This window comes from Pollachius pollachius, assembly GCF_949987615.1.
Source record: "Pollachius pollachius genome assembly, chromosome: 2".
Lineage (NCBI taxonomy): Eukaryota > Metazoa > Chordata > Actinopteri > Gadiformes > Gadidae > Pollachius > Pollachius pollachius.
The window spans coordinates 7,820,175-7,840,418 of NC_136935.1; the positions used below are offsets into that span (position 1 = coordinate 7,820,175).

General features: G+C 42.9%; 1 protein-coding gene across 16 annotated transcripts in view; it reads left to right on the forward strand.

Annotated features, from left to right (window-relative positions):
- LOC307070894 (NACHT, LRR and PYD domains-containing protein 3-like) overlaps positions 1-19,449 on the forward strand; it is a 37,601-nt gene extending 18,152 nt beyond the window's left edge. For 5 of the 16 annotated variants that reach the window (XM_079729632.1, XM_079729630.1, XM_079729635.1 and 2 more), the window contains 14 exons: positions 98-202; positions 317-433; positions 1,176-1,280; positions 1,395-1,511; positions 1,818-1,884; positions 2,064-2,292; positions 2,386-4,183; positions 4,420-4,593; positions 5,001-5,174; positions 5,572-5,745; positions 6,143-6,316; positions 11,529-11,699; positions 12,014-12,060; positions 17,102-19,449. In XM_079729632.1, coding sequence (XP_079585758.1) covers positions 98-202; positions 317-433; positions 1,176-1,280; positions 1,395-1,511; positions 1,818-1,884; positions 2,064-2,292; positions 2,386-4,183; positions 4,420-4,593; positions 5,001-5,174; positions 5,572-5,745; positions 6,143-6,316; positions 11,529-11,699; positions 12,014-12,060; positions 17,102-17,649 — 4,000 coding nt within the window. In that variant the 3' untranslated portion in view covers positions 17,650-19,449. Of the gene's footprint in view, positions 1-97; positions 203-316; positions 434-1,175; positions 1,281-1,394; positions 1,512-1,711; positions 1,885-2,063; positions 2,293-2,385; positions 4,184-4,419; positions 4,594-5,000; positions 5,175-5,571; positions 5,746-6,142; positions 6,317-11,528; positions 11,700-12,013; positions 12,061-12,973; positions 13,092-13,233; positions 13,872-13,963; positions 14,568-14,647; positions 15,819-17,101 lie in introns of those variants that run through there. The other 11 variants (XR_013811590.1, XR_013811591.1, XR_013811586.1 and 8 more) reach the window with 11 other exon arrangements.
- Positions 19,450-20,244: the final 795 nt, after the last annotated feature.

Genomic DNA, 20,244 nt, shown 5'->3' on the forward strand with positions numbered 1-20,244 from the left:
TGCTGGCTCACCTTCCCTCCACAGGTCCTGATAGAACTGTCTTACTCACCTTAATGAACACTGAGTGACCGTAGAAAAACAACATGTGTTTGTGTAGGACTACAGGTCTCCGGTCTACTATGGATGAGGAGAGAAAGGAGGGGGGTCCTACCTCTAAGACCACTCTGTCTGGGGAACATGGCCGCCAGAGCAAAGCTAAGAGGTAAGAAGAGGATCTCTCACTGTCTGTGACTGTTGTCCATCTCAGAGCTCAGCAGTGATACATATTGACACCATCATTAGTCTGAGTAAAAGCTGTCTGTGTGTTGTGTTGAAGCCCAGGGCAGCAGGAGAGAGCAGACTCCCCTCGACCCAGCTGTGTCTCCATGAAGAGTGACCGCTCTATGGATCATCCTCCTGACCTTAAAGATGGACGCCCTTCCAGAGAGCAGAGGTAGGAGTTTCAAACAGACAATGAAAACAGACCACTTGATATCAGACTTGAAAACAGCTGTTTTAGTTGTCCTCAGTTGTTGTTGTGTTTAACAGATAAGCTTTATCAGTATTGCTTAACGTTTGCATACGAGGTGGTCCGTGGAAAGTCTTAATGACAGTGGTCCGCCTAAGGTCAAAGGTTGTGAACCCCTGATACATGATCTATTCTGTCTACATTAGCCCCCTAACACCACGACTGGGTGAGAGCGTCTGTTCTTTTGATTTCATTCCACTGGTCTGTTCAGTCTTCACACCAGTCTCACAAATGGGCTCAGCTCAACACAACATTTAAACTTTATTGATTTCTCCTTTTCTAAACCACCATGATGCAACCACAGCAAGACGTATGAAATCATACAGGTTATGTTCAAGTGTCTGTCTGTGTGTGTGTCCTTGTGTGTGTGAGTCCATGTGTGTGTCTGTATGTGTGTGTGTGTGTGTGTGTGTGTGTGTGTCTGGTCAAATAATAGCTCTGTTATTACCTTTGGTTTGTTAACTAGAGCTGTGCCAGCTGCCCCAAGCCAACTCTTGGTGTAACATATGTCCTTCACTGTTCTCTGGTTCCTCCCTCATGGTGTTAACTAGTGACTCAGTGTCTGTTTGCTGCTGGCTCACCTTCCCTCCACAGGTCCTGATAGAACCGTCTTACTTACCTTAATGAACACTGAGTGACCGTAGAAAAACAACATGTGTTTGTGTAGGACTACAGGTCTCCGGTCTACTATGGATGAGGAGAGAAAGGAGGGGGATCCTACCTCTAAGACCACTCTGTCTGGGGAACATGGCCGCCAGAGCAAAGCTAAGAGGTAAGAAGAGGATCTCTCACTGTCTGTGACTGTTGTCCATCTCAGAGCTCAGCAGTGATACATATTGACACCATCATTAGTCTGGGTAAAAGCTGTATGTGTGTTGTGTTGAAGCCCAGGGCAATGGAAGACAGCAGACTCCCCTCGACCCAGCTGTGTCTCCATGAAGAGTGACCGCTCTATGGATATACCTGTTGGGTTTAAAGATGGGCGCCCCTCCAGAGAGGACAGGTAGGAGTTTCAAACAGAAGATGGAAACAGTTGATTGTAATCATATTCTATTGATCAGACGCAACAAGGCAGGAGAAAATAAATATTTCTGGACTTTCAAACTCTAGTGATTCAGTGTTGTCTCTCTAGACTTCACATCCAATAATCTGATTATTCTTTAAGTGTGTGTGTGTGTGTGTGTGTGTGTGTGTGTGTTGTAGCCCAGAGCAGCAGGAGAGGGCAGACTCCCCTGGACCCAGCTTGGTCTCCTTGAAGAGTGACTTTGTGTGTGTGTGTTTGTATGTGTGTGTGGTGTTTTCTCCACAGACAACACCAGGGGAGGTCAAAGTTTACCAGTGGTCCCTCTGTACAGCAGCAACACACAGAGTTGAAGGTATGTAAATGTACAAGACTGACTTGAGTTATGAATGACATGTGAACAACATCTCTCCTGGAGCTAACAGTCTCCAGGCTTCCCTCTTCAGACCAGGAGGACGTGAATCCAGGACAGACGGTTCTGATGTCCTCAGTTAGTTCACAGTAAAGTTCTCATTGATGTTTGTTCTGTTCCAGCGGATCAAGGAGAACGCACACGCTTTTCTAGACAAAGAGGTGGAGAAGCTCTGGAGGTTCCTCTTCCCAGATTACCCACAATGCTCAGAGAGCCAGAGGGAGGAGGAGGAGAAGGTGGATGGTGAGGAAGAGGAGCAGAGGAGGCGCGCCATAGAGGGTGTACTAGACATCACACTGCTCTGCATGAAGCAGTTGAAGCAGGAGGAGCTGGCCGACTCACTGCGGAGCAGTAAGATTCTCATTCTTTTTAAACAGGGCACCAAGAGTAAAAAACAGCAGTACTTATTTGATACATTAATTCTTCTCTTTTTTTCTATTTTAGAAGGTGTTGGTGCTGAGTGCCAACAAAAAATCAAGTCTCATCTGAAGCAGAAGACCCAGTTTGTGTTTGAGGGAATGGCTAAAGCAGGAGAGTCGAGACCTCTGAATGAAATCTACACAGAGCTCTACATCACAGAGAGAGGCAGTGGAGAGGTCAACAAGGAACATGAGGTCAGACTGATTGAAACAGCTTCCAGGAAACCAGCTAAGGAGGAAACACCTATCAAATGTGAGGACATCTTTAAACCCTTACCTGGAAGAGATCAACCAATGAGGACAATAATGACAACTGGAGTGGCCGGAATTGGTAAAACCGTCTTAACATACAAGTTCACTCTTGACTGGGCTGAAGGCAAAGCCAACCAGGACATACACTTCACATTTCCCTTCACTTTCAGAGAACTGAATTTACTGAGAGATAAAAAGTTTAGCTTGGTGGAACTTCTTCATCACTTTTTTATTGAGACCAAACAAGCAGGAATCTGCAGATACGACCGGTTCCAAGTTGTCTTCATCTTGGATGGTCTGGATGAGTGTCGACTACCTCTGGACTTCCAGAACAACCCGATCTGTATTGATGTCACAGAGTCCACCTCAGTGGACGGGCTGCTGACAAACCTCATCAGGGGCAACCTGCTTCCCTCCGCTCGCATCTGGATAACCACACGCCCTGCGGCAGCCAATCAGATCCCTGCTGAGTGTGTTGACATGGTGACAGAGGTGAGAGGGTTCACCGACCCACAGAAGGAGGAGTACTTCAGGAAGAGATTCAGAGACGAGAAGATAGCCAGTAAAATCATCTCCCATGTCAAGAAATCACGAAGCCTCCACATCATGTGTCACATCCCAGTCTTCTGTTGGATCACTGCTACCGTTCTGGAGGACTTCTTCAAAACATCACAGGGTGAAGAACAGATGCCAAAGAACATGACTCAGATGTACAGCCACTTTCTGAGGGTTCTGTCCTTACAGGGGGACCAGAAGTATAATGGGAGAGCTGAAACAGATCCACACTGGAGTTCAGAGAGCAGGGAGATCATTGTTTCTCTGGGAAAACTGGCTTTTAAGCAGCTGGAGAAAGGCAACCTGATCTTCTACGAGGCAGACCTTGCAGAATGTGACATTGATATCAGAGCAGCCTCAGTGTACTCAGGAGTGTTCACCCAGATCTTTAAAGAGGAGTGTGGGCTGTACCAGGACAGGGTGTTCTGCTTTGTCCATTTAAGCATCCAGGAGTTTCTGGCTGCCCTTTATGTCTTTAAGACCTTCATTGACAGTGGTGTCAATCTGATCTCAGAAGAACAACCATCCGGGTGGTCTACTCTTATTAGAAAGAAATCTGATCGTTTCTATAAAAAGGCTGTGGACAAGGCCTTACAGAGTGAGAACGGACACCTGGACTTGTTCCTTCGCTTCCTCCTGGGCCTCTCTCTGAAGACCAATCAGAGTCTCCTACGTGGTCTGCTGAGCCAGACAAGTAGTAGCTCACAGACCAATCAGAAATCAGTTTCTTACATCAAGGAGAAGATAAGTGGAGATCTCTCTTCGGAGAGAAGCATCAATCTGTTCTACTGTCTGAATGAGCTGAATGACCGTTCTCTAGTAGAGGAGATCCATGAGTACCTGACATCAGGAAGACTCTCTGGAGAATCTCTCTCCCCTGCTCTGTGGTCAGCTCTGGTCTTCATCTTACTGACATCAGAAGAGGAGCTGGACGTGTTCGACCTGAAGAAATTCTCTGTTTCAGAGGAGGGTCTTCTGAGGCTGCTGCCAGTGGTTAAAGCCTCCAAAACATCTCTGTAGGTTCACAAATAACATGTATTACAATACACAACACAATATACATAATATTACAATACAAAAGTTATTATAATATACAAAACATCTCTGTAGGTGCTCTAAGAACTTGTATTACAATACAGTAAAATGTAATCTAAGTATATAGTGCAATAGTGATGCTGAGTATTTAGAGACAGTTACATTGTTCATGTATGAATTAAAACTGTCTAACATGTTCCTGTCTAATTGTGTGAAGGCTGAGTGGCTGTCGTCTGTCAGAGAGATGCTGTGAAGATCTGGCCTCAGTTCTCAGCTCCAACTCCTCTAGTCTGAGAGAGCTGGACCTGAGTATCAATGATTTGCAAGATTCAGGAGTGAAGCTGCTCTCTGCTGGACTGGGGAGTCCACACTGTACACTGGAAACACTCAGGTCAGTTTTACCCAATATGCATTAAGAAGCTTTACCAGCAGACATTCAGCTGATTCTTAAATAGTGAAGTAGTTGTCACAAGCCTAGACGTAATCATTGTATTCATGCCACTTAACATACTTAAATCTTAAGTTGTTAACTGTACGTTACATATGCTATCTACTAATGACTGAAACTAGAAAGTGATAGTTTAGAGTTAGCAAAGTAGAATAACAGATTCTGCTTAAAAGGTTTCTTTGAAAAGACAATTTATGCAGAGATAAGATTTATCAGACACATTCTAACTTTGGATTTACATTATAAAAGTTTAAACAAGTTAAACTTTTATTATTTAATCATTTCATAAAAACAATAAATTATGTTTGATTTAAATCTGTTAACTTTTTTTCACTTTATTTTGGGTATAGGCTGAATGACTGTCATCTGTCAGAGAGATGCTGTGAAGCTCTGGCCTCAGTTCTCAGCACCAACTCCTCTGGTCTGAGAGAGCTGGACCTGAGTATCAATGATCTGCAGGATTCAGGAGTGAAGCTGCTCTCTGCTGGACTGGGGAGTCCACACTGTACACTGGAAACTCTCAGGTCAGTTTTACTCAAATTGCATAATGACGTTTTACCATCAGCAGACATTCAGCTGATTCTTAAATAGTGAAGTAGTTGTCACAAGCCTAGACGTAATCATTGTATTCATGGCACTTAACATACTTAAATCTTTAGTCGTTTATTGTACGTTACATATGCTATCTACTAATGACTGAAAATAGAAAGTGATAGTTTAGAATTAGTAAAGAAGAATAACAGATTCTGCTTCAAAGGTTTCTTTGAAGACACAATTTATGCGGCGATAACATTTATCAGACACATTTTAACTTTGGCCTTAAATTACAAAAGTTACACTTCTATAATTTAATCATTTCATATAAACAATAATTATGTTTGATTTATATCTGTTACCTTTTTTCACTTTATTTGTGTGAAGGCTGAATGGCTGTCATCTGTCTGGGAGATGCTGTGAAGCTCTTGCCTCAGTACTCAGCTCCAACTCCTCTAGTCTGAGAGAGCTGGACCTGAGTAACAATGATCTGCAGGATTCAGGAGTGAAGCTGCTCTCTGCTGGACTGGGGAGTCCACACTGTACACTGGAAACTCTCAGGTCAGTTTTACTCAAATTGCATAATGACGTTTTACCATCAGCAGACATTCAGCTGATTCTTAAATAGTGAAGTAGTTGTCACAAGCCTAGACGTAATCATTGTATTCATGGCACTTAACATACTTGAATCTTTAGTCGTTTATTGTACGTTACATATGCTATCTACTAATGACTGAAAATAGAAAGTGATAGTTTAGAATTAGTAAAGAAGAATAACAGATTCTGCTTCAAAGGTTTCTTTGAAGACACAATTTATGCGGCGATAACATTTATCAGACACATTTTAACTTTGGCCTTAAATTACAAAAGTTACACTTCTATAATTTAATCATTTCATATAAACAATAATTATGTTTGATTTATATCTGTTACCTTTTTTCACTTTATTTGTGTGAAGGCTGAATGGCTGTCATCTGTCTGGGAGATGCTGTGAAGCTCTTGCCTCAGTACTCAGCTCCAACTCCTCTAGGCTGAGAGAGCTGGACCTGAGTAACAATGATCTGCAGGATTCAGGAGTGAAGCGGCTCTCTGCTGGACTGGGGAGTCCACACTGTACACTGGAAACTCTCAGGTTAGTTTTACTCAATGTGCATAATAAAGATGTGCTATCAGCAGACATTCAGGTGATTCTTAAATAGTGGAGTAGTTGACACAAGCCGAGACATTATCATTGTATGCATGCCGCCTAACATACTCGTAAATTCACTCGAGAAAATCAATTCTGCCCTTGTTTTTCTGAATTAATGACGTAATTAACTCTGAATTCTGAGTTTTTATGGAATAATAATCTGCTATTTATTTCTGAATTACTGTGTTAATTATCATAGAATTCTGAGATAAGATTTCATGGCAAAAATAAATGTGCTGTTTTTGTGATTTAATGAGATCCCTCAAAATCCCAAGAGAAGCTCTCCCCTCCATTGAGGGGAGGGGAGCCCTAATGAACCACTGAATCAAAAACTAATTTATTTTGGTTTTAAAAGTGGTCATCTGTTTTATATGATCGTCAATATAGTAATGTATGCCATTTTATCACTGTTTCTTAATTAAGTCCCCAATTTAGAGAGAAAAGGGGTAAAATCCTATGTTTTTGCCATTCTCCAGAAAACACGACGCGAACGTTCCACTCTGCTGACAGCAGGTGGCGCTCTTTACGTGACGTTAGACTTCCTTTTCCGAGGAAGTCTGACGTCATGACCGAGGGGCACCCCCCCCCCCCCCCCCCCCCCCCCTCTGGTGAAGCTTTGTCTGAGCAGCTGTTAAGGGGAAGTAGAGCGAGTGGACCCAAATGCTCGACACAGAGTCAGGCCGACACAGACAGTAAATTAAAGGGTCTTTACAGAGGATCAACAAATATGTAAAGGCGGGACTTGGGGCTTGAAGGCTGGTAGGTAGTCAGACAGGGGAGGGGTCGGTGACAGGAGGGTGGTCAGACAGGGGAGGGGTCGGTGACAGGAGGGTGGTCAGACAGGGGAGGGGTCGGTGACAGGAGGGTGGTCAGACAGGGGAGGGGTCGGTGACAGGAGGGTGGTCAGACAGGGGAGGGGTCGGTGACAGGAGGGTGGTCAGACAGGGGAGGGGTCGGTGACAGGAGGGTGGTCAGACAGGGGAGGGGTCGGTGACAGGAGGGTGGTCAGACAGGGGAGGGGTCGGTGACAGGAGGGTGGTCAGACAGGGGAGGGGTCGGTGACAGGAGGGTGGTCAGACAGGGGAGGGGTCGGTGACAGGAGGGTGGTCAGACGGGGTCGGTGACAGGAGGGTGGTCAGACAGGGGGGGGTCGTGACACTGTACACAGGGAGGAGATTATTAGGGCGAGCGACGGAACACAAGGACTAAACAATCTAGACCCCAGGAGAAGCCAGGGACGGGGTACTAACTGTTAGGATTTTGAGGTATTTCATTCATTCAAAAAAACAGAGCAGATATATTTTTGCCATGAAAAAGGATCTCAGAACTCTGAGATAATAAACTTGTTAATTCAGAAAAAAGAGCAACAATTTTTTTCCCAAGTGACTGCATTACGCTTCCGCACATTTGCAATCTACTAGTGACTAACTAGAAAGTGACACCCTTTAGGGAAAGCAAAGTAAAATAACAGACTCAGATGGGAAGAACAGGCTGATTTTGTCAATGATTAAATGATAATGATGATGATAATGATTCAACTGACAACTGAGGCCCCTCTGAATCGCATCTTTTCTTCCATGGTCATATGCGCCAGTGTGTGTCTGTGTGTGTGAGTGTGTGTGTGTCTGTGACAGACACACACGCACATATATCAAGTATATGTGCCTGTGTGTGATTTTATATATTTGACTGCTTTCTTATTTGTTTTCTATCTTGACTTGAAACCCAGATAAGTAGGAAATGGGGGACCAAACAACAGCGAGAAGTAAGAAAACAACAACAATATAGTCATTTTTTAAAAAGAGTCTATTTCCAGTCAGGGACAGCTTCTCCCTCTCTCTCTCTCTCTCTCTCTCTCTCTCTCTCTCTCTCTCTCTCTCTCTCTCTCTCTCTCTCTCTCTCTCTCTCTCCCTCTCCCTCTCTCTCTTCCTCTCTCTCTCCCTCTCTATCACTGAATTAATCAAATCCAAAGGACATCATCTTCAGAACTCGACATCCCCCTAAAGGCGAGCTCGTCTCATTGGGTATGCAGGCGGTGGTGGAGGAGGCTTCACAACATCCTAAAAATACTACTGCTCCTGGAAGAGGAGAGGTGCTCCGGCAGTCTGAAGGGAGGCGCCAGGCTGCGACGGCCTCGTGGGAATAGGCATTGTGATTAGATGCGAATAAAAATAAATAAAAAAAGACCCCTCTTGCTTTCATAAAAAGCATTAGTTCTTGTTAGACATCCCCAGCCCTCTGACAGATGCGAGCTCTTCTGTGCTTTAGCAGACACCCGTCGAGAGAGGCACCTCTGCCGTTGTCTGTTTCCTGCCGCTACCTGCTCTTCGCTTTGCCTACCCTGCTGGAGCAGCAGAGCGGTGCGTATGGATACGGTTAACCTAGGAGGGGATGGAGGATGGATGGATGGGAGGTCATCGCACGTCGATAATGTCAGTCTCATTACCAAGCGGTCTGACCGGGAGGGGTTGGCGTTGTGTTCTTTCAGTATTTGAACCTTGCTGAGGTTAAGTTTGCTACAGCTCTGCATTTTTCTTATTTCATCCCACACGAGGTCGAAAGGTCAGTGACCGGTTGCGAGCCTGCAGTTCCTACAGAGAATAGTCGTTGGCTTTATCTGTTGCTGAACCATGAACACATCCTATAGGCCTCCGTATTCACTTAAAGAATATATATTTTATTTTTTTATATATATATATATGTATATATACGATTTTCCCGCAACATAGGGCCAAAAATAAATTAGAACAATTATTAACACCCATTCTGCACCTGTGGAACACTATTGTCTGATTGCATTGTGAGGCTTCCACCGCATATACATGGAGCCATTTTGCAAGCACAGTTCTTGCAAAATGAAGTGTATATAAAGTAATAACATGCAGTAGGGTCCCCACGCTGTGCCATGAATGAGTCGCTCCTGCCGCAGGGAGCCAGTGACATGACTGTGATTGGACGAGACACACAGAATCCAGATCAAAGCCATCTCTAGTGTTTTGGCCCCCAGCACAGTATAGAGTGGGTCTCCACATATGCGTGTGCACACACACACGCACACACATAGACACACACACATACCCATACACATGTAGGGAACGACACACACACACATACAGACACACACAAACACACACATAAATGTATACATAAGTCTTATAGGTAGTATGGAAATATGGGAACTTTTTACTTTTTACTCACTCAGAATTTACATTGGTTCACGCTTTTTGCTTATTACCAAACATTGACAAATATACTCTCGTATTTACTCGCTGTCAAGACCTGAGAGTGTTAGGGGCCAGTCATTTCAGTTCCTCTATCCTTACTGCGTTGATTTATTTTGATCCGTTCGTAACTATATTGATTTGCTTTAATTTATAATAAAACACTCCTGATATGTGTAACATTTTGTAACATGAAACACGTTTTACTAAATCCAATATTTAATAGTTCTTCTTTTTAACTGTCAATCCATATGCATTCTGTGCGACCTTATTGGTGACATCAGTGCACCATGAACAGATAGCCTATGAGAACATACACTGCACGCAAACACGTCCAATATTAACACGTGTCATATTCTTGGAGTTATGTTGTCCCTCTCATGTTTGGGTCATGAGTGTGATGCAAACAAATAGAGTCAAGATCTATTTGGTTATTGGCGTCAGCTGTTTGCAATGCTGAATATTTTTTTTAAATGGTTTAGTGGCTTAGAGAAAGAACATGCTCATCGTAAGGAATCAAAAATATCTTCTTAATCACACCAGATGCTCAGTGAGTTTTCCTGTACCCAGAAGTGTGTTTGGCTCTGTGCCGTCCTAACCAATCAAAGAAGAAAAGAGCCACCACAATATCCACTGAAACATTCCCTGTGGCTTGTTACTCAGTTATTAAAACAAAGTAATCATCAGGTTGATCCTCCACTACGTCAATCACGTGGCGCTCTTCCTGGTCTTTGAGGTGGCCCTCAATTTGTCAGCCTTTAAACAATATGCAGTTGTTTTAATTATACATAAATAATGCATCCATAATGTTTTATAAATGATGAAACAATTGAAAGTTTAACTCATGTAAACTGTGTATGATGTAAATCATAATTAAAATGTGAAATTAAAAAGTGAAAGAGAAATTAACAGATTTAAATCAAACATAATTTATTATTTTTATGAAATGATTAAATAATGAAAGTTTAACTTGTTTAAACTTTTGCAATGTAAATCCAAAGTTATAATGTGTCTGATAAATGTTAACTGCATAAAACGTGTCTTCAAAGAAACCTTTTAAGAAGAGTATGTTATTCTACTTTAGGGCTCTATACTCAGCCTTAGCCACAAGAAACAGATAGGAACATGTTAGTCTTCAGAACATTTTTAACAGACAGTTTAACTACTGTCTGTTAAAAATATTCACATTTTAGACTAACCTTAGTTGAATATGTCATTTAAGACATTTTTAGTACACAATGCAACTGTCTCCAAATACTCAGCAACACTTATGGTGGAATAAAATGGAGGCTTCTCAGCCAAATTGTTGGAATACTGGTAGAGCGATAACCGCGTCAGCAGAGGCGGAGGGGCCTGTTCCGGGGCCTGTTCCGGGGCCTGGCCCTTTGGCATTCATAACACCTCAGAGGGTCCTGGGTTGACCACTCAGACAGATATCCCTCTGTAGTCAATGACATCAGTCTATTTCTCAGCTCACTTAGATAATAAGTATAAGTATAAGTAAGGTTAACTTTAAGTATAAAGTAAACAAGAATATTAGGTAAATATTGTTACAATGGAGCCAAATGTTAAACACTGTACACTGGAAACTCTCAGGTCAGTTTGAAATCAACGTGCAAAGAGTTACACCACAAGGTTCCAAATCAGAAGACATTTAACCGAATTTAAGTCGCCATTCTTTGTTGATATGATAAGATTTATGTTACATTATTCAGTTATTCAGTGTTTGAATGATTGTTTAGGTTGAAGTTCTTCGTTATATTTTTGGATTGTTTAGGAATTGTTTTGGACGTTCTGACCATAGTCTGAATAGCTGTCGACTCCCGCCAATACATTTATACCAGTCTTTTCCCTAGTGACAAGACATTTTTACACAATGGTTCAACACGTGTGCTTGTGTGTGCGTGTGCGTGTACGTGTGTGTGTGTGTGTAGGTTGTCTGGCTGCCTGGTCACACAGGAAGGCTGTGCTTTTCTGGCCTCAACTCTGAGCTCCAACCCCTCCCATCTGAGAGAGCTGGACCTGAGCTACAATCACCCAGACTCAGGAGCTGCGCTGCTCTCTGCTGGACTGGAGGATCCAAGCTGGAGACTGGACACTCTCAGGTATGGAGAGGACAGCTCACCACTCAGGGACAATGTCTCCTACAAGGATTAGTGGACCATGTTACCATTATATTACTCGACAATGTGCTCTCATTTAGAAACAACCGCTAAGTTTTTGAAGAAAACATACTGCTCTCTCTTTGTTAACATGTGAATAATGTTTCCCTGTCTAAAGACAAAAAGCTGCTCTCTCTTTGTTAACATGTGAATAATGTTTCCCTATCTAAAGACAACATGCTGCTCTCTCTTTGTTAACATGTGAATAATGTTTCCCTGTTTAAAGACAACATGCTGCTCTCTCTTTGTCTCCCCAGTGTGGAGCACGGTGGAGTCTGGAGGATGAAGCCAGCTCTAAAGAAGTGTAAGTGTCAGTTTAGTTTGATTCATCACAACACACACTAACTATAGAGATGGAAAGTCCATCCGCACAGCAGGAGGTGACGTTGGTTCATTCAAATCATCCTGGGAAAGAAGATGATGGTTGACATCATCTTCATCAAACTGTTGATGTACAATAATTATGCTCTAGAATAATCTAGATTTGGTTCTCGTTGGATATTTCCTTCCTAGTGAATGTTCCGCAGTATTAAGAAATATTTACTGTGAGCAGCCGGCCATAAGAGGGCTGAAACGTGTGCGAGTTTGACCCCCGTGTGACCCCTAGAGCTCCGATGCTACGTGCGAGGGCCGCCCATGTTGCCATGCAGGAGATCTCTCCCTCAGTGTGTGTGGTGACGGCTGGTTTAACCTCTGCACACTGATAGTTCAATGTACAACAGGTGTGCAGACTCACCCAGCCCCAGAGTCCAGACTGACTCGGCCAGGTGAGGCTGCTTAAACCAGCCATCATCCACACACTCCACAGAGACATTTCATGTAGTGATGGGACGTGGGGCGTGATGCTTCGGAGTGTGTGTCGAGTAATCCAGGAAGTGTTAAGAGTGTTAACAGCCTCACATAAGAGCGTCAATGCGTGCCCTGCCTCTTCGGTGCGATTTGAAGTCAGTTTTGCAATTGTTTTCATGGAGCCTGCAAGTTCCCAGTATGGGAACACTTGAATCTAATTTCACCTAATAAGGTAAGTATTTATTCATCTTGTTTCTTTATTATGGTAGCCTATTTTATTCTAAACAAGGTAGAATTTAATTTATATTAGTCTACATGTTTTATTGTGTTTTATATATATTATATATATATATATATATATGTTTTATATATATTCAATATACTATCATTCTTCAACACATTTTTTATATATTTAATTTAATTACAAGGTCAAGTGTTTGTTGTGTGCCAAGGAGTTGTGATACAACAACAGCACCTCATCTATCCTGAGGCATTTTCGTGCCTTACATGGAACTTCTCAGGCCACTGGAGGTGAACCAAGCCAAGGTGAGTCCAACAAAAAAATGTATACATCCTACTATAGTAATATACTCTTCCATTTGTTACCATATTTGTTTATCAATCACAATGATAATGAAATGGACAGAACTGATACAGGATTCACAAAGCTTCTGTTGTTTTCTTCCAGTGAGCAGGAAGAAGGAGCTGGATGAGGCCTTGATCTCTATGATTGTGGGAGACACACAGCCTTTCAGCATTGTGGAGGATCAGGGATTTAGAGAGTTTGTGGCAAAATTGGATCCAACCTATGTAATCCCAACAAGGAAGGTGTGTTTGGTAACAAAGTATGAAGGTAGTTTTACATATAAAAAGTGAACCACTATTTTTCTTCTTTTCCATTAGGCTGAGAAGGCCAAACTTCAATTACAGAATGTAAGTGCAGTTAGTTTGACCTCCGACATGTGGACATCCATTAACATGGATGCCTACCTGGCTTCAACATGCCATTACATTGAGGACAACACATGTCTTAGGTCAACTCTATTAGGAGTAGTGTATTTCCCAGATAAACACACTGCTGTGAATTTGGCAAGTGTGAAAACCTCACTCATGGACGAATGGGGGATAATAACTTGTATTGTCACTGATGATGCAGCCAACATGATTGCTTGTGGCAAGGCACTGAGGCTGCGCCACCCCATCTGTGTGGCTTACACTTTAAATCTCATCGTGAAGAAGTCTCTTGATTTGACCCATGTGCTGTCCGCTATTCGCACAAAGGCAAGGAGGCTGGTGGGGTATTTCCGGAGCAGCACAACTGCCAAAGTTGGTTCACTGGCATTATTATCTGTTAATGCATTATTTGTTTATTAGTGCTCCATTTTTCACAATAACTATAATTTTTGGTTTTTTAAAAGGAGAAGCTTGCACTGATTCAGGAGCAGATGGGGAAGCCTAAACTAAAGCTGATCCAGGAGGAGGAAACCAGATGGAACAGCACCTTCCAAATGCTCCAGAGACTGGTGGAACATAGAGAGCCTGTGGGGGCAGCTTTGGGTGGCTCGGTCAGTGACATCCCTGTATTGACTTCAGAGGAATACACCAACGTCACTGGGTGTCTTTCCATCTTGTCTCCATTCCACGAAGCCACTGTGGAGCTTTCAGAGGAGAAAAGAGTGTCCGGCTCCAAGGTCATTCCACTGCTGAAAATGATTGAGAAGATGCTCCGAGAGGAAGCAATGAGGAGCACTGATCCACTGGCTAGAGAGCTGGGAGAGCACCTCATGAAGCTTCTCAGGGAAAAGCTACATACCTTACAGAGCTCTAGCATTATGTCACTTCCTATATTACTTGACCCAAGATTCAAGACAATAGGTTTCTTCAGTCAGACCAAGGCTGATGAAGCAGTGAGACGACTCACATCTGAGTGTGCCAATGGCATGAAGGAAAGAAACCAAAGTCCCCAATCATCTCCAGCAGCTTCAACATCAACTTCATCAGATAATGTAGTTGAAAGACCTGGTAATAATATTTTCTCCTTAAGTTAAGTCAATGTAGATTCATAATGAACCTCACTTACATTTTCTGTTTTTGCTTCTCAGGAAACCAGCTGTGGAGTCAACTAGATGCCACAGTGATGGCATCCAGAATGACGCACAATGTGACGGCTGATGCCACAGTGGAAGTTCAGCGGTATATATGTCAGAGCCAAATATTAGGAGGACCGATGACCCGCTTCTCTGTTGGGAGAGGCAGAAGTGCCTTTACCCTAACCTCTTTAAGCTTGCAATTGGGTACTTGTGCACCCCAGCCTCATCTGTTCCCTGTGAGAGAGTGTTCTCCAAAGCTCACTCGAGAAGTGATTTCCAAGAAGAGGAATCGGCTAAATCCAAGCACAGTTCAACAAACATTGTTCTTAAATAAAAACCAGGGCTGGGCAAGTTAATGCGTCAATTACACGTAAACCCATTCAAATTTTTTATTTTATTTTATTTTTTACTTTGATTTTGAAAGGTTTTGCCCACAGAATGTCAACATTCATATCAGAAATCATTTGTATTTAGTTCCACTTACTTTACATTCAATTACACATCTTGCAGTAAGTGACTGCCTGATTACAATTGCAGTAAGTGGATTTAAAATATCATTTTAAATGTGTGATTAATCGCGAGTTAAATCACCAATACTATGATTCAAACTTTTAATCTTTGCCCAGCCCTAATACAAACCAAAAAAAATTAAAAAGCACATATACCACCCTCTTCGATGTTCACAAGCACAATCATCTTCATATCATCTTCATGATGATATGATAAGCGCAACAGTCTTCCTTGTTAAAACACAGTAGCACTTTAAAACAACAATTGTCCTGTCAATGTCGTGTTTGTTAGTGTCTTATCAGACATTGATGAAAATGACATATTGAAACACTTTTTACAGTATTCACTTATTTCCATGTTACACATGAATACACATGCAAATCCAATTTTTTTTTATTTTGATCAATACATGAACCATAAATGCAATATATATGAAGGTGATTGTAATCCTCATTCATAGCATGAATTATTCCTGTAGCACTTTTTGACCAGCAGGGGTGTTAGTTTGCACATGAAGCCTCGAGAAATAAACATTTTTGCAAACCACTTGACTGGAAAGCTTCAAAGCCTAATGAAGCTTCATCTGCCCATCACTAATTTCATGTATTAGGTGTGGACCTCTTTAAGATATTGTTGGATTTATAGTATAAACAGAACTGCTTTTAACACTTTACATTGTTCTTCAGTGATTCATTGATTAATTTATATTTTATTCCCCTTGTTACCTCACCATCAAATGATCGTAGAAAGTACCAAAAAACATATAGGCTGTAGACAAAGGGTGTTGAAAATAATGAATTTATTTAATAATTGCTTTTTAAAACATATGATGTGATGGTATTAAATCAAGGAAAGGAAATAGAACAAAATAGATAGAAAACCCTAACTAAAGCTAACTCCGGAGGGACAGCAAACTCTCACTCCCGACCAGAAATAAAAGCTTACGTGAGTCTTCCGATCCTCTAACTACTGCTCTAACTAACCTTAACTAAATAACATGAAAACCCATCACCAACCATCAACGCTGCACAAGTGGCAGAATGAAAGCATAACAAGGAATGATCCCACCTGGGAATGAGTGATTAACAGCAACTTGTAACACAAACGATCAACACAAACGATCAAACACAAAGACTGCGAGGTGCTGGCAAGAAACGAGCAAAACGAGAAACGGCCTTGCGAGTGCAGTGCGGAAGCGTGATGCTGAAGCGGGAGAATCTGCCAGACATCGGGATAGGCATGTTTTAGATCCGATCCCCCGCCCACAATCAGGACCGCCGCGGGAACAACCAACCTGTAGGGGAACAGAGAGCAGAGGACTGTTTGCCCCTATAATAACGTAACAGCCCCTAATAAGGTAGCATGGTATACCGATACTGAAACAGTATCACAATACCCGGCCATTTAAACACTACAATACCGCATTTTATTAGTTGTGCTACTCTAACAATGAGTGTGTTAAAGGTGACAGATTATACCACCAGGTGTGAGTGTGATTAGCCGTTACAAGCCGTTCTGAAAATATACCTCTTCTGACATCACAAGTGGGCGTGTCCACCTAGATGTAGATGGATAGATGAGCAACGTTTGCTACAGTCCACTGGGTAGGCTGGTAGACTGATCAATCCAGGACACATCTAGGTGGACACGCCCACTTGTGATGTCCGATTTTGAAGAGGCAGATTTTCAAAACGGCTTTTTAACGGCTAATCACACTCACACCTGGTGGTATTTAAATTTACATTTACATTTAGGGCATTTAGCAGACGCTTTTATCCAAAGCGACTTACAATAAGTGCATTTGTTACAATAAGGTATAATAGGTCACCTTTTAAGCCGTATATCCTGTTAGTTGCCCGGTGTGCGTGTGTGTGTGTGTGTGTGTGTGTGTGTGTGTGTGCGTGTGTGTGTGTGGTAATACTGAACGATGGTAATGGTGTCTTGTTCTCCCCTCAGATGCCTGTGAACTCAGACTGGACCCAAACACCTCCCCCAGAGACCTCTCTCTGTCTGAGGACAACAGAAAGGTGAAGCGGGCTAAAGAGCAGCAGTCGTATCCTGATCACCCAGAGAGATTTGACCGCTGGCACCAGGTGTTGTGTAGAGAAGGTCTGACTGGCCGCTGTTACTGGGAGATAGAGAGGGAAGGATATGTTGTTATAGGAGTGACATACAGAGGAATCACAAGGAGAGGAGATGGTGATGACAGCAGGCTTGGAGGGAACAACAAGTCCTGGTGTCTTTTTTGTTTTGATGACCGTTACTGTGCCCTGCACAACAATATAGAAACAGACATACGTCCCCCCCCCCCTGGCTCTAACAGAGTAGGAGTGTATCTGGACCGGCCTGCTGGCACTCTGTCCTTCTACAGAGTGTCCCCAGGTGGAGGAGGGTCCTCAGACACACTGACACACATCCACACCTTCCAATCCACCTTCACCCAGGAGGACCTCCTCCCTGGGTTTGGGTTTTTGAAGTCTGGTATCTCAGTCTCTCTGAGTTAGGTGTATTGATAAACATACATACACACACACACACACACACACAGGATCCATCCTTTCTTCGTCCACCTCCTGGTCTAGTCCTCCTCCTGGTCTAGTCCTCCTCCTGGTCTACTCCTCCTCCTACTGGTCTATTCCTCCTCCTGGTCTAGTCCTCCTCCTGGTCCTCCTCCTGGTCTAGTCCTCCTCCTGGTCTGGTCCTCCTCCTGGTCTAGTCCTCCTCCTGGTCTGGTCCTTCTCCTGGTCTAGTCCTCCTCCTGGTCTAGTCCTCCTCCTGGTCCTCCTCCTGGTCTAGTCCTCCACCTGGTCTAGTCCTCCTCCTCCTGGTCTAGTCCTCCTCCTCGTCTAGTCCTCCTCCTGGTCTAGTCCTCCTCCTGGTCTGGTCCTCCTCCTGGTCTAGTCCTCCTCCTGGTCTAGTCCTCCTCCTGGTCTGGTCCTCCTCCTGGTCTAGTCCTCCTCCTGGTCTAGTCCTCCTCCTGGTCTGGAGGCTCCCCTTCAACAGGGGGTCTGTGCGCGGCCAGGGGGCATTGAACCCTTCTGTCCCCATCCCTCATGGGGTCCCATCCCAGACTCCAGCTTGGTGTTCAGTGACTGACGTCACCGCTCTGTTAGCGCTCACCAGCCTCTGAACCCGAGCGCCAGGCACGTGGGGGGGGCTAAGGGTGCCTCAGCACCTGCCCTTTTGCCTCTGAATGTCCAAAGTGCCCTTTTGAGGTGCCATTTAAATTATCAATGCTTCGTAAAATGACACATGAACTTTTAAAAATGAACGTGGGAAAGAATTATTCGAGAATAAAAAAAGTCTTAAAGTAATAACATAGAAGTAAAGTTGGAAGCCTCGTCTACCTGCGCTGCCGGTAGGTGACGTCATAGGCTATCAACGTGACCTTTCACATTTGCCTGCCTGCAAGATGCGCATCGTATTGTTGTTTTAAGAGATGGTGAAAAGCAGGGTAAGATCACTACAGACTGTTTCCAAAATCATTTTGCTGATGTTGAAAAATAAACAAACATTTATCTCATTTTGCAGCGGGTAAAAGTTAGCAGCAGGTTTGATATTGGCCGGATATTTGGTTTTGTCTTACCCCGCAGTCAGATTCATCAACACAATTTCACTACATTACGGGTTTAGTATGTATATTTTAGACAGTTTAGGACACCGTATCGACAAAAATCACAACAACATTAGTTGTTGCCATCGATATCTGTGTGAGAACAGCACTTTAATCTATGTTCCGGATGCAATCTGTCTTAGAGACCGTCTACAAATTATACCCCCCAGACTGGCATAGACTTTACCATGGAATTGTTTCAGGAAAGAAACCACCACAAATAAATAAAAATAAATTTTCTTCTTCTGATTGCTGAAGTAGGCCTAGTTAGCACACATTTTTATTTTAATCACATAGTATGATGTCAGATTGTTGCATTTTGGATTGATAATATTTGTGTGAATGTAGTCTGATGTAAGGCTCCATATTTCATTCTAAGGTGTACAGTATTGTGGATTTAGTATTATGTCCATTTTGATATAAACCTTTCTATAGTACTAATACTGTATGTAAATTACATTTTGTTTGAATAACGGTAGCATATTTTATTCATGTGATTAGAGTCTGATGTGTAAGACCCCAATGTTCATTTTTAGTTGCAGATCTAGTTTAAATTGTGGATTTAGTGTTATGTAAAATTTCACATTGTTTGTAGGGATATAGTATTGATACTACTATGTAAGATTGTATGTACGATTACACATTACATTTTGTTTGAACAAGGGTAATTCATTATTAAAAATAAACATGACATATATTGTTACCAAATCTTGTTCCATGTGCCCTTTTTTGAATTAGAGCCCCTGCCCTCAAAAGGTCTCTGCAAGGCTCTGCCGAGCGCTACTACCAGGCCACTGCGCCATACGAAGGAAAACTGGTTTAAAGGTCCCATATTATACCACCAGGGTATTGCGCCATACGAAGGAAAACTGGTTTAAAGGTCCCATATTATACCACCAGGGTACTGCGCCATACAAAGGAAAACTGGTTTAAAGGTCCCATATTATACCACCAGGGTACTGCGCCATACGAAGGGCTACTGGTTTAAAGGTCCCATATTATACCACCAGGGTACTGGGCCATACGAAGGAATACTGGTTTAAAGGTCCCATATTATACCACCAGGGTACTGGGCCATACGAAGGAATACTGGTTTAAAGGTCCCATATTATAAAACCAGGGTACTGGGCCATACGAAGGAATACTGGTTTAAAGGTCTTATATTATACCACCAGGGTACTGCGCCATACGAAGGGCTACTGGTTTAAAGGTCCCATATTATACCACCAGGGTACTGCGCCATACGAAGAGTTATTGGTTTAAAGGGGACATATTATTCCACCAGGGTAATGTGCCTTACGAAGGGCTACTGGTTTAAAGGTCACATATTATACCACCAGGTGTGAGTGTGATTAGCCGTTACAAGCCGTTTTGAAAATCTGCCTCTTCTGACACCACAAGTGGGCGTGTCCATATAGATGTATGACAGATAGATCAGTCTACCAGCCTACCCAGTGGACTGTTGCAAACGTTGCTCATCTCTCCG